This window comes from Megalobrama amblycephala, linkage group LG18, assembly GCF_018812025.1.
Source record: "Megalobrama amblycephala isolate DHTTF-2021 linkage group LG18, ASM1881202v1, whole genome shotgun sequence".
NCBI lineage: Eukaryota > Metazoa > Chordata > Actinopteri > Cypriniformes > Xenocyprididae > Megalobrama > Megalobrama amblycephala.
The window spans coordinates 14,021,699-14,034,775 of record NC_063061.1 but is presented as its reverse complement, the minus strand read 5'-3'; the positions used below and the strand labels follow the sequence as shown (position 1 = coordinate 14,034,775).

Here is a 13,077-nt window from a genome sequence, read left to right as displayed (position 1 = left end):
TGTACTGCAATCCAGGGTTGAATTGTGTACATGTGAAACAAATTATTTGCCTTCTTTGCGCCACTTCATTTACATGATGTGGCAAGTAACACAAATCAAGCTGACCATCCAACGTCAGTGTCAAACAATTATATGCTTGTATATTCCTCATTTGAATTTCATTATAAAACATTTTTAATGTGCTATTATGCATCTATTACAGGCATTTCGGAGTGAATGGCAAACATGCATGCGTTTGATGTTCTGTTTTCCCCCTCTGGTTTGGCAAATCCTTTTCCAGGTGCTTCTGACACCTGTGACAACCACATTATTTACAAGTCCATTTTGATGGGATATTTTCAGCATGAGCACACGAAAATCTTTTGCAGTGAAATGATTCAAACGTAAATTCATGGAAGACAGCTTGCTAGCATAGAAAAAGGCAAAAAGATTGCATTCAGTGCATTCAATCTTGGCAGTCATCGCAGGCTCCGACTACTCTTCATCTGATTCCTGGAGCAAAGCCTTCTGGGAGCTCGAGTCTGAGGCAGTGCACTTTCTGAGGCCCATCTCCATGTCGCCTATCTGTCTTCCATCACACCATTTTGAAGACCTGGAAAGATCATGGGCACAATGTAAGCAAAATAAAATCAGTGGAAACTTTTTGGTCCATCCAAAATGACCGTGTCCTCTCACCAAAAAACTCCACAGTAGCAGATGCCCACAATCAGTAGAGCCACAGCATAATGCCAGCAGAAGCACATGGTGATGAACATAATGTTGTCATGCTTTTCCAGATCCCACTCTGGTCCACTCAGAGGATACAGCACAAACCCGATCTGAAACGTTATGAATATTTCCATTACTCGCATATTTTCTAATTTTTCTCGGAATCAAATGAAGTGGTTAATGTCCTTCACCTATGAGGTTGAGATATGTTGTCTTTACCTGATAGAACCATGTCCCTTGTAGGATGGCCAAACTGGACCTGAAAAGTTCCAGCAACATGTTATCTCGCTTAAACACCTCCATCATTGTGCTGGCGGATCCAGCAAACACCGCAAACAGAAGCAGAGAGTGAATGTGCTGGTCCAGATGAGGACGGTTGTGGACGTGGAAATAGAAAAGGAACCCTGGAAGAGAAAAGCCATGACGTTTACATCCTCAGCAAGGACAATGGTGGGCTATCACTGCACATTTGCTTAATTAAAGGCTCATTTTGCTTGATACCTTCCACAAAGAGAGCCAAGGAAAGGGAGAGACGGTCAAGACCAACTGGCACGTGGCGAGAAGACATGCTGAGAACGTCTGCGATGCCAGAGATGCCGAAGAATAAGTACATGGTGCTGTGCTGCCAATTCATCAGCTTCACCCAGCCGTCCTTATACAGATGTGCATGAGGGCCATCAGGCACAAACTGCTCCGCCATGATCCCTGGAGAGAGATTTTAGTGTAAATAGATTAATTAATTCATGACATTTTAAATGTGTCACTTTCTTCTGTGGAACACAAAAGGAGCTACTTAAAAGAATGTCCAAGCTGCTCTTTTCCAAACAATGTAAGTGAGAGGAAATCATAGTTGGATTTTCAAAGCAGATTTTCAAGCGATAGTGACTTTTAGCACAGGTATAATATGGCTTCAGAGAACTTATTGTATTGTGCATGAGTTTGAACAGATTTTATGATTATTTTTTCGGCTTTTTCAGAGCTTGTCCCCATCCTCTTTATGGAAGAGAGCAGCTCGGACATTCTGCTAAACTTCTCCTTTGGTGTATCACAAAAGAAGGCAAATCTTTTTTTATAATGTATGTAATGCATAATGTATGTGTTCATTTTAAGAGTACAGAGAATGTTACTTGTAACTCACCAACAAATGCGAAAAAGATCTTCAGAGCTCCTTCAATTAAGTCTATGCGGTTGAAGAGTACATTTTGCATTTGTCTATCTCTGTCTCCACGTTGCCTCTGTTTTTTTTTCTGTATCTGTCGGAAAGGGTACTTAATCGACCACCACAGGCCAAACAGCAGGAAGAATGTACCAGGTAGTGCATGTCCCTTGAAGTTGGCCATTCTGCCCCTTAAAAAACAAACAAAAAAACAGTCAAGCATGAAAAAATATATAAATATCTAAAGGCAAAAATATAAATATGTCAATGTCTATGAAATATATATATATATATATATATATATATATATATATATATATATATATATATATATATATATATATATATATATATATATATGAAATAATAGAATAGGATAATATTATTATTATAAAAATAGGATTCAGCAAAAAACTGTAATGTTTTTGGTGAGTCATTGTGTCATGCAAACCAAAGTCCACTATGATATTCTTTTATTGCTTAAAGCTATCATAGACAATTAGGTCCTCTCTGATAATCATTAACTAAAGAAATAAATATGTAGATATGAAACATTTTGTTGATGCTCATATTATCTGGTTACCTGTTGGGATCCATATCAACTACAAAATACTTCCATCCATCCCCACACCTTTAAATCTCAAGCATTTTTTTCCTTGCCACAATTACCTTTGTCTTGACGGTTAAATCAGCTACACTCCTGGGCACAAACAATGGCTAAACTCTGAACTTATAAATGTCTTAACCACAAATTATTGGCCAGGAAATTAGAAAAAGCATCAAAGACAGAATGAAGTGTTTGGCAGAATATGAGAAGTTTGTGTGTGGAGTGATGGATCACAATGAAACACGAGTTGCGTGATGATGCTCCAGAACGGTGTCTTTGAAAATCTGCTGAGAAATATAATAATAAATGCATCTCTACCACAGTGAAGCATAGAGGAAGAGCTGTCATTGTGTGGAGAGCCTTTTAGTAGCTGGTATTGGTGAGCTACTTCACTGTGGCTTGCTTCCACATTGAAAAAGGCGTTAAAACAGGGATGATCAGGTGTTATATTTAGCAAGACAATGCTCCTGCCAATCAAAAAGTGGACTGAGAACAAGTCCATCAAGCTCATGTTTTGGACTGAATATTGTCTCATATTAAACTCAAACTAACCGGGTGACATTTTTCAACTACTCATGAACTGTTTGAAGCCATTAACATTACACTGACTCTTATTGCTGTAAAAACTGTCTGCAAGTAGGGGAAGGCAAGGATAATACTTTATACAGTTGTACAATTCTTGCTAATTTCCTGACCAGTGATTTGTGATTAAAATGGTTAAGACCATTAAAAGACCACTAAATATTTTGCCATTTTTGGCTTAGCCCTGGTATTTTTCCTTCTTCCCAGGAGTGTACTGTCAGTGAGATGGTTGGAAATCAAGTTATTCTCGGTAGGTAAGTAGCGCTTTTATTTACTCAGCGCGTGTGGGAGAGTTTATTGTCTTACAATGAATCAAGTTGACTTTTGTCTCTGCGCACTAGTTTAGATAGAAACCACTAAGAAAAAAATTTCTCATTGGTAACCACAGTGTCAGATAAAATAATACTTAGTTTTCTTGTTTGAATAAGATTTTTAATTTATAAATGATGTTACAGTAGGAATAATAATTCGGCAACACTTCGTAATAAAGTCTCATAAATGTGTTAACGTTAATGTATTAACTAAAATGAACTTACAATGAGCAATATAAGCCTACATTACCTATCGACTAATCTAATGTTAATGTTGGTTAATAAAAATACAGTTGTTCGTTTATGTCCACAGTGCATTAACTAACAAATAGCCTACAACTTTTGAGTGTAAATGTTGAAATGAACTAACTAAGATTAATTAGTGCTGTAGGCCTATAAGTAATATATTGTTCATGTTAACTAATGAAACCTTATTGTAAAATGTTATACTGTAAATAGGCTAATTAACTCTTTTGACGGAAACTATTTACCATGCTAAAAGTATTAATGTAGGACTTAAAAAAAAAAAAAAAAAAAAAAAATATATATATATATATATATATATAATTGTTCGAGCTGGAGATTGTGCTGTTTTAGTATTCATGTAGCATAGTCTATAAAATAAATCTCTATACGAATTTTTATAACGTTATTAGGCTACCAAAAGATGAACATGTAGGGTTGAAGGAGTAAGATGTTTGTGTACCTGAACGTTGGCCTGTGTTGTCACGGCGGGGTGCCCAGTGCTCCTGTGCGGGTCTGGTGATAGGAATATCCTAGTTACCTGTCTGCAAAAAGCGCACCTGCTCACCTGCTTTACGTTATAAATATGACCCCGCCCTCCTGCGCTTGACACACAGCAACTCTTCGATGTCCCCGCCCACCTGCTCCTGGTACTGCCAACTAGGACTTATGCTTTCAAATGTATTATTTAAATTTAATTGTATTTAATTATTTGCTTTCATACTATCATATATATTAATGTTAATAACTTTTTAAATTAAAATAATTATGGCATTGTAAAATACATAAGTCTTAAAGGGATAGTTCACACAAAAATGAAGAAAAGAGAAAGAAATCTATTTAGGTATGCAGGTAGGCCTGTTGATGAATTTGTACAGGGAATGTATTGGAAGTTAATGTATAAACCGTTCACGGAAGCTGACACACAAGGACGTAACAAACAAAGCTTAAGAATGAACTTTGCTCTCTCTTGTTTTATTGCTGTTGTAGGCTAAGCAACCGCACCAAACACACAGCTGTATGGGTGAATGGCGATTAACAGACATTTTTAAACTGTAGCGCCACCATGAGGAAAAATAATATATCGATAAAGTCTAAATTATAATTTATACAATGACCTGGATGAATGAAAATTCCAAAACACAAAGAATCCTGAAATATCACAGCTCTTGTAGTAGCCTACAACATATAGGGAGATGTGGGGGAATCAGCAAAAAAATCTCTTAGGAATATCTTAGAAAATAATACAATAAACCTTATGGTCTAAAAATAAAAACTACAAAATTGCACAGAAAATCTTTTTCTCTCTGAAGGGGTTTTCTGAGGATGGTACGGGGGTCAGCAGGGGGTCCTCTTTTGCATGGGACTCGCAGTAAGCCATCAGCTCCGCTGCTGCTTTAGATACCTGTGCCAAGAGATACAAGCCAACACTATACATCCAGGAATAACATCCTATTTTCTTTTACGCCTGGAATAAATGTTAATTATTTAAATAATTTCTCATTAAATGGTTAGTTCACCCAAAAATGAAAATTCTGTTATTTATTATTCACCCTCATGTCATTCAAAACCCATGAAGACTTTCATTTATCTTCAGAACAAAAATGAAGATCTTTTTAAAGGATTAGTCCATTTTTAAATACACTTTTCCTGATAAATTTACTCACCCCCATGTCATCCAAGATGTTCATGTCTTTCTTTCGTCAGTCGAAAGGAAATGAAGGTTTTTGAGGAAAACATTCCAGGATTATTCTCCTTACAGTGGCTACCAACAGGTTGAAGGTCAAAATTACAGTTTCAGTGCAGCTTCAAGGGCTTTAAACGAAACCAGACGAGTAATAAGGGTCTTATCTAGCTAATCGATCGGTCATTTTCGGAAAAAATACAACCGTTTATGCTTTATAAACAAAATATCGCCTTGAACGTACTTTCCGCTTCCGCATTCTTCATAACGCTTACGCTGAATGTCCTACGCCTTCCCTATTCAAGTTACGGAAAAAAACGAAACTGGCGCCGCGTTCGTTCCGTAAGTAGAATAGGGAAGGCGTAGAACATTCAGCGTAAGCGTTATGAAGAATGCGGAAGCGGAAAGTACGTTCAAGGCGATATTTTGTTTATAAAGCATAAATTTAATAATAAATTGTAATTTTGACCTTCGATCTGTTGGTAGCCATTGAAATCCACTGTAAGGAGAAAAATGGAATGTTTTCCTCAAAAACCTTCATTTCTTGAAAGAAAGACATAAACATCTTGGATGACATGGGGGTGAGTCAATTTATCAGGAAAAGTGTATTTAAAAGTGGACTAATCCTTTAATGAAATCTGAGAGCTTTCTGTCTTCCATTGACAGCCTATGCAACTACTATTTTCAAGCCTCAGAATGGTAGTAAAGACACTTTTTTTTTTTTTTTTTTTTTTTTTTTTTAAATTTACCACTTTTATTTACAAAATATTAATCTCAGACGCACATTCACGCAATAACGTATGCTCTTGCTTCGACACAACACGCATTCGTCGTGGTGCTCTCATGAACGCGCATTGGAGATCAATATTTTGTAAATAAAGTGGTAAATTATTTTATTTATTTATTTTGCAGGAACAAAGTACTCTCGTCGTTTCATAAAACTAAGGTTAAACCACTGGAGTCACATGAATTACTTTAATGATGTCTTTACTACCTTTCTGGGGCTTGAAAGTGGTAGTTGCGTATGCTGTCAATGGAGGGAAAGAAAGCTCAGATTTCATTAAAAAGATCTTCATTTGTGTTCTGAAGCTGAATGAAAGTCTTATGGGTTTGGAACGACATGAGGTTGAGTAATTAATGACAGAATTTTTATTTTTAGGTGAACTAACACTTTAATTTTAAATGGCTTTTGTATATTTTAATGAATGAATCTAAAAAATGCTTGGTTAAAAACAACCCAAATTAGGTTGAAGATGGACAAACCCTGCTGGGTAGTTTTATTTAACTCAACTATTGTTAGAAAATTACTGTATTGCTTGCTTAAAATGAACACAAAATATGTTGGAAATTAACGTTTAGTAACATGTATAATAAATGAACATTTATTTATAAGTTTCATAAATAATAATTAAAGCTGCAGTCTGTATGTTTTGCCTCTTTGTCGCCATCTCTGTTTGAAACCTGCAATTGCAGTTATTTGCAGAATTATCATCTTTACTTGGGTTGTGTATCAGCACGGATGAATCTAATGTTTGCTGTCAGTCACCGCACCGGTGTGGATACTGTACTTCGGAATCACAAATTCTGCGTCTTGAAGTATGACCAAAGTAAGAATTTTCACTGGAAAATGTCATCTGAAAATGTAAGTAACATGTCTGCAGCTTTTGTTCTGACCAGCTGAGAAAAAAAGCATTACAATAACGATCACTTAGCTCGGATCATGTCAAACCATGCACATTATTATTATATGTAATATGTATATGTAATGTTAACAACATCAGCATTGCGTGACTGTGTATTTAGTGTGTATTTGCGTTACCTGTAGATTTCGATTTCTGTAGCCACTCCACAGTCCGAAGTCTTTTGCTTTTGACTACGGGTGAATCTCCAGTTGTCACTGATGATTGTCATTTGGACCTTTCTGGATTACAATCCGGCATCAAAATGATACGTTTAATTATTGCAGCTGCTGTGAGAACAGGCTGTAAATGATCCGCTACCAGCAGCATCCTCACATGATATTAACCTACTAGCTGGGACTCCTTCTTTCTGTTTACAGACATGACGTAATGATTCAAAGATGAATGGCGACATGCTCAAATTTCCCACAAAAACCCACCAGTACAACCCGAATTATAAAGCATTATTACAAGCTTACCATTGTGAATCGGGCTAAGGTAAGGAGATAGTTTTGAACACTGGCTGGTTATGTACTTGCTCAAAAATTGATTTTGGATCATTTTTAACCAAAAAAAGTTACAGACTGCAGCTTTAAATAATAAACATTTATTAAATTGCTTATTAATAAATGTTCGGCTTTTGATTATTATTGCGTCTAGTAATTATGTGTCTGATTTTTAATTTCCAACCTTAAGCCAGGCATAGGGTTAAATAAAACTGCCCGGCACGTTGGGCAAACATTTACCCGACCGCTGGGTTTGTCCATTTTCAATCCAGCTTGGTTTGTTTTTAACCCAGCATTTATCAGAGTGTAACAAAACACTTTGGTATAAAAATGTGTCTTACCATCATCCTGTCAATATTAACCTCTAGTTTCAATTGTTCCACTGTTTTTCGTGCATCTGCAATCTTGGCCATGTTATTGGACATTCTGCTCTCTTGTAGACACCAAATTAACCCTGCAGGAATACGGCAAAACAAACCCCAGGAGAGTCCAGGTAAATGCATCTGGAAGATAACAGCTCAACTCCAGTTCTACAGATGTCTGATGTTTTAGTTCCCTAAAAAGACAATGCTATTGGCTCCTCTAGGCTATTAAAGACATCTCTGTTGCAGAGTTGCAGTAATTGTTTTGCTGGGTCTCAGCTGGTCGTGTTTTGGATGAGGCTCAGTGGGAGAGGAGAAACAGAGGAGTGCAGAAATCCTCTAGAGAGCACAAATAATCTGCTCACTTATTAATATAAAGTCATATAACGCACTTAACACTTTCACACTACCATAATTCTTAATTTACTGTTAGCATAAAAACAGTAATGTTGTTTTCAGATGTTCTATTGAAGAAACGGTTTATGAGTTTTTCAAAATCTTTAAAAGTTTCAAGAGCATTCAACATTTTTGTTTCATGGATTGTGCCCAATGAAAAAATCATTGTTATAGAGAACATAGATTTTCATATGGAAATCTATGCACCACCAAAATTTGAATTATGCCGTGCATAACAATGCAATATAAATGTGGTATAACCGTTCATCATATTATATTACAGTTTCAGTGCATACTAGATATTGCTATAACAAATTTATCTTCCTTTTTAAAGATTTCACTTTGCAGATAATTAAAAGAAATAAATCCCCTTTTAAAAAAATCACGTTTCTACAAAAACAAAACTTATATATTTAATACAGCATGCTGTCTATATATCGAAATGACTTACCACCGTTGATCCAGATTTATCCGTAACGCTAGCAGAAGAAACGACTTGTTATCGTTGATAGTTTGTTGTACACATTACGCCCTGCAGGACTGAATGAAGAGATAGTAAGGAGTGGAGGGATAGGAAAAGCTGCCTCCTCTCATAATTAGCTATTATTCCTCCCCCATATTGGGCTGAAGAGGCAAGTCACAGGCATCATGGGGTGTGACCTTCAGCTGAATATCTCAGTATGCATAATAGTGTATGAGTGATACCTGCCAACACAATGAGCTGCACTGAGCTTTTATGATCTGTGAAAAAGTGCCATTTCAACAGAAGATAATTAATGGAAGATGTTTTCAATAAAATATAAAAAATGTTGATTATTTGTACAGTATAAGATCCTGGGGTCTGGGGTGATGTTTTCCATGCCCTCCTCCAGTAAATGTTTGCAATCTGTGAAGACACAAGACTTTTAATATTGCACATGCGATTATTGCACTCCTTCTTTCCTTCACTGAAGAAAATGTCATTTTAGCATTTACACTTTATTTTATTTTAGTGAGAAAATAAATATTTGCATACCAGATTAACATGTCCCTCCTGATAGAAATCCCACCCAAGAGGACTGTGGCATCAGGAGAGAAACTGAAGCTGTGGTTAAGTGTTTCACTTTTCATCATTACCTGAGGAAGGATTGGTTGTTGAGCTCACTGCAGGTGGCTCAAAGCTCCTCTCCAGGGCTTTAATGTCAAATGGCTCATTAGCAGCTGTTTTCAGACATTATTTATTGATTTACAAGTATAGTGCAGATGTGAGAAATGTAGTAAAATCCAGCCTTGAATTAGGAACTGAAATTTTGGAGGGGATTTTTTTTGTTTGTTTGTTTGTTTTTTTGTTTTTTAATATTTAATCATGGCACTGGTGGTTCACTCAAAGAAAAGAAAAGAAAAGAAAAGAAAAGAAAAGAAAAGAAAAGAAAAGAAGAAAAAAGCTTATTTGTTCATGTTTGGCATATATTAACATGCAGAAATGTCATTCTTCCAGTTTCCAAACCAGTGTTGTTACATATCCATTCCCTTAGGCCTATTCTGTTTGGCTTAACCTGTTAACTGTCACTGGCCCACCGGTGGGCCCACAGCCATTACATTTTTTAAACAGTAATATTCTATACTAAACCTAAACTAATCTTGACTAATCTTAAACTAATCTTAGAATCTCTAGTTTACAAATTTGGTGACTGATTTTCAAAATAAATTACAGAGGAGCAGTAATTTATCAATTTGCAACAAGCATATTTTCATACTCATAAGGCATGTTCAGACCTTTATTTTGAAATAGTGATGAACATGAAAAATCATTAAAGATTGGTTGAAAAATGTTTGTTTTCATGCCAAGAGTTCAAAAGATAACATCCATTCAATTTTTTGAGAAAAAAAGGTCTGAAAATGTTTTTAATAGAAAAGAAAATACATTCATGATTTTGGCGGCGATCTATAAAACACATACATGTTGTTTTTATGTTTATTAGAGGCTGAATTCATATCAAATTCTGCCAAACTTCCCATACTACTTCTATATAGGATGTCTACTTCATAAATTGTATGAAAATAATGGAAATATATGGGTCAGATCACTCAAACCATAGATGGAAATGGAGGCGCCTTTATATGGTCAATAATGGAGCTTGATTGACATCTAGTGAAAAAGTGTGGTACTGCGCCCAAACAAAATCTTACTGAAAGCTAATTTTTTGAGATATCAACCTGAAATTTGGAACACAACTTGTTCAGATTTTTGGCTTTGATTTCCTTGCAGTTTTAGAGTAAAACTTGTTTTGTAAAATATATATTTTTTATAAAATATAATATTTTTTAATATTTACATTTTCATAAACTTAAACTTCTATAACTTTTTTTCTGTTTCACTTACATAAGTTATTTCACTTCTACAATAATCTGCAGCATTTCATCTTTAGCCTTATGTCTATACTCCAAAGTATTCTTGAATTACAACCATTTAAGTTTGGATAGTGCATTTTCTTGTCTAAAAAAAAAGTGGGGGTGACAGTTTAAACAGGTTAAAGGATTAGTTCACCCAAAAATTCTGTCGTTTATTACTCACCCTCATGTCGTTCCACACCCGTAAGACCTTTGTTCATCTTCAGAACACAAATTAAGATATTTTTGAGATATTTTGGCATCGCCAGCAATAACTTTTTCAATGTCCAGAAAGCTACTAAAAACATATTTAAAACAGTTCATGTGAGTACAGTGGTTCAACCTTAATATTATTGTGCGCCAAAAATAACAAAATAGCGACTTTATTCAACAATATCTAGTGATGGGCGATTTCAAAACACTGCTTCATTAAGCTTCGAAGCTTTACGAATCTTTTGTTTCGAATCAGGTTCGCCACTGAAATCACATGATTTCAGTAAACGAGGCTTCGTTACGTCGTGTTTTGAAACTTCAATAGTTCACGTGAGTTTAATACACGCTCTTACGGGTGTGGAACGGCATGAGGGTGAGTAATTAATGACATAATTTTCATTTTTGGGTGAACTAACCCTTTAAGGCTGTATTATCAATCTACAGGACAAGTTTATTTTTCTGGTAACACTTTACAATAAGGTTCATTAGTAATGTATTAACAAACATGAGCTAACCATGCGCAATACATTTGTTACTGTATTTACTAATCTTCGTTAATGTTAGTTAATGAAAATACAGTTTTTTCATGTTAGTTCACAGTGCATTAACAAATGCTAAAAAGAATTTAATAAGGTATAAGTAAATGTTGAAATTAACATTTACCAAGATTAATAAATGCTGTATAAGTGCAGTTCATTATTAGTTCATGTTAAATGAACCTTATTGTAAAGTGTGACCATTTTTCTTACCCCACTGGAATATTTTTTCCTCATGTTGTTTTACATATAAAATATTATTTCAATTTGTTCTTAAAGCAAGAAAAAGAAAAGAAAAAACATAATTTCATAAAATTGAGGTTAAACCACTGGAGTCACAAGGATTCCTTTAATGATGTCTTTACTACCTTTCTGGACCTTGAATGTAGTAGTTTTGTTGCTTCAAGTGGAGGGACAGAAAGCTCTCAAATTTTATCAAAAATATCTTAAGTTGTGTTCCGAAGAGGAACAGAGGTCTTACGGGTGTGGAATGACATGAGGGTGAGTTTCCCTTTTCATTTTTGGGTGAATTAACCCTTTAAGGCTGTTACAAATACTATTACAAAACAGCATGGAAAACATGCTGTAATCTGTCTTTCATGAACGAATCGATGGATTTTCTTCCCTTTGCACCATTCATTACAGTATTGTGTAGTATAATGGCATTAAAATTTCCATACTTTTGAATATGTTCGCAAAGCAGTTTATCGAAGCTAAAATTGCATAAATTAAACTGCATAAATTTGGAATTATGCTTCACTCTGATTTTGTTAACTGATTTGAGTTACAACTAAAAGTTTACATTTCAAAACTTGACTGTATCTTGGCAATACTTTCAAAACCCTTATGAGTTTGCTTCATTACATTTAAAACAATAAAAAATAATCATGCTTCAGGCCTTGAATGGTTCTGTTTCATGTTCTTGCAGAGATTTCCTGCAATAACATGGTGTTTAATTCACTTGAGCAGATTTACAATGAGCAGAATGTATATTTGCTTCTGAAAACATACAGGGTTACAGCTGTCATTGACATTAATGTCCTTTAGGTCTTTGTCTTCAGCCTTGCTTCACATCTAGCATGTGCAGTAGTATCCAGAGATGGAATCGTTCCAGTTTCCAAACAGGCCTTGCGTGTATTCTTTGAGGTGATACACGATGCCAGCAGAAAACTTCTTCTTATGTCCTTGCTTCTTGGTTTTAGACCACACAGTCAGAGAGCAGCCTCGGCCCACCACAAGAGAGGAAATACGGTTTTCCCAAGCCCATGGCATGATCGGGGTGTCTTCACCAGGATAAACATAAAGGAAACTGCCAGTACAGCTTTCATCATAGTAGTAGCTGCTGTGCTCGAACAACTGGGCGCAGAGTTTGCTTTCATATTCATCTTTCAGCGTGGCTGGGTCAGGACACTCTGCATTGAGTGCCTCGAAGCACAGAGCAGCCAGGAGAAGAGCAATGACTCCCTTCATGTTTTCAGCGAGTTGATTGAAAAGAGATCTTTTTTTTTCCTGACTTATATACATGGAGCTTCTCCATTTGAATGACGTGCGTGAGAAACTTCAGGTTTTCCAACAGACTCTGTGAAGGTCATCTGCAGTATTTACATGAAGTTCTTTCTTTGCAATTCTGTGAAATGTGTTCTGTTCATAGTCCTTTTAGATAGTTTTCATGAACTGAAAATGTATTTTTAACAAAAACAAACTGCTGGTATTGGTGAGCTACT

The 13,077-nt window shown here is 35.6% G+C and overlaps 3 protein-coding genes across 3 annotated transcripts; all 3 read right to left on the bottom strand.

The window, feature by feature from the left end:
• Positions 1–150: 150 nt before the first annotated feature.
• Positions 151–4,416, bottom strand: tmem45b (transmembrane protein 45B). Its single transcript, XM_048165856.1, has 6 exons — positions 4,071–4,416; positions 1,847–2,055; positions 1,210–1,413; positions 928–1,112; positions 676–818; positions 151–592 (listed from the first exon to the last, which is right to left on the bottom strand). Exons 2-6 carry the CDS (start codon positions 2,046–2,048, stop codon positions 475–477), a joined length of 852 nt encoding a protein of 283 aa, XP_048021813.1. The 5' UTR covers positions 2,049–2,055; positions 4,071–4,416; the 3' UTR covers positions 151–474.
• A 145-nt stretch (positions 4,417–4,561) lies between these two features.
• gng8 (guanine nucleotide binding protein (G protein), gamma 8) lies at positions 4,562–8,838 on the bottom strand. Its single transcript, XM_048165857.1, has 3 exons — positions 8,686–8,838; positions 7,818–7,930; positions 4,562–5,012 (listed from the first exon to the last, which is right to left on the bottom strand). Exons 2-3 carry the CDS (start codon positions 7,899–7,901, stop codon positions 4,884–4,886), a joined length of 213 nt encoding a protein of 70 aa, XP_048021814.1. The 5' UTR covers positions 7,902–7,930; positions 8,686–8,838; the 3' UTR covers positions 4,562–4,883.
• A 3,417-nt stretch (positions 8,839–12,255) lies between these two features.
• Positions 12,256–12,863, bottom strand: LOC125252866 (syncollin-like). The gene has a single exon (XM_048166508.1). It carries the CDS (start codon positions 12,821–12,823, stop codon positions 12,428–12,430), a length of 396 nt encoding a protein of 131 aa, XP_048022465.1. The 5' UTR covers positions 12,824–12,863; the 3' UTR covers positions 12,256–12,427.
• Positions 12,864–13,077: the final 214 nt, after the last annotated feature.

Coding starts and splice junctions, on each gene's coding strand:
- LOC125252866 (XM_048166508.1), bottom strand. CDS start 12,823: ATGAAGGGAGTCATTGCTCTTCTCCTGGCTGCTCTGTGCTTCGAGGCA.
- tmem45b (XM_048165856.1), bottom strand. CDS start 2,048: ATGGCCAACTTCAAGGGACATGCACTACCTGGTACATTCTTCCTGCTG. Junction 1,113..1,209: donor CTTGGCTCTCTTTGTGGAAG/GTATCAAGCAAA, acceptor TTTCTCTTCCAG/GGTTCCTTTTCTATTTCCAC. Junction 819..927: donor AAGGGACATGGTTCTATCAG/GTAAAGACAACA, acceptor ATAACGTTTCAG/ATCGGGTTTGTGCTGTATCC.
- gng8 (XM_048165857.1), bottom strand. CDS start 7,901: ATGTCCAATAACATGGCCAAGATTGCAGATGCACGAAAAACAGTGGAA. Junction 5,013..7,817: donor TTAATATTGACAGGATGATG/GTAAGACACATT, acceptor CTCTTGGCACAG/GTATCTAAAGCAGCAGCGGA.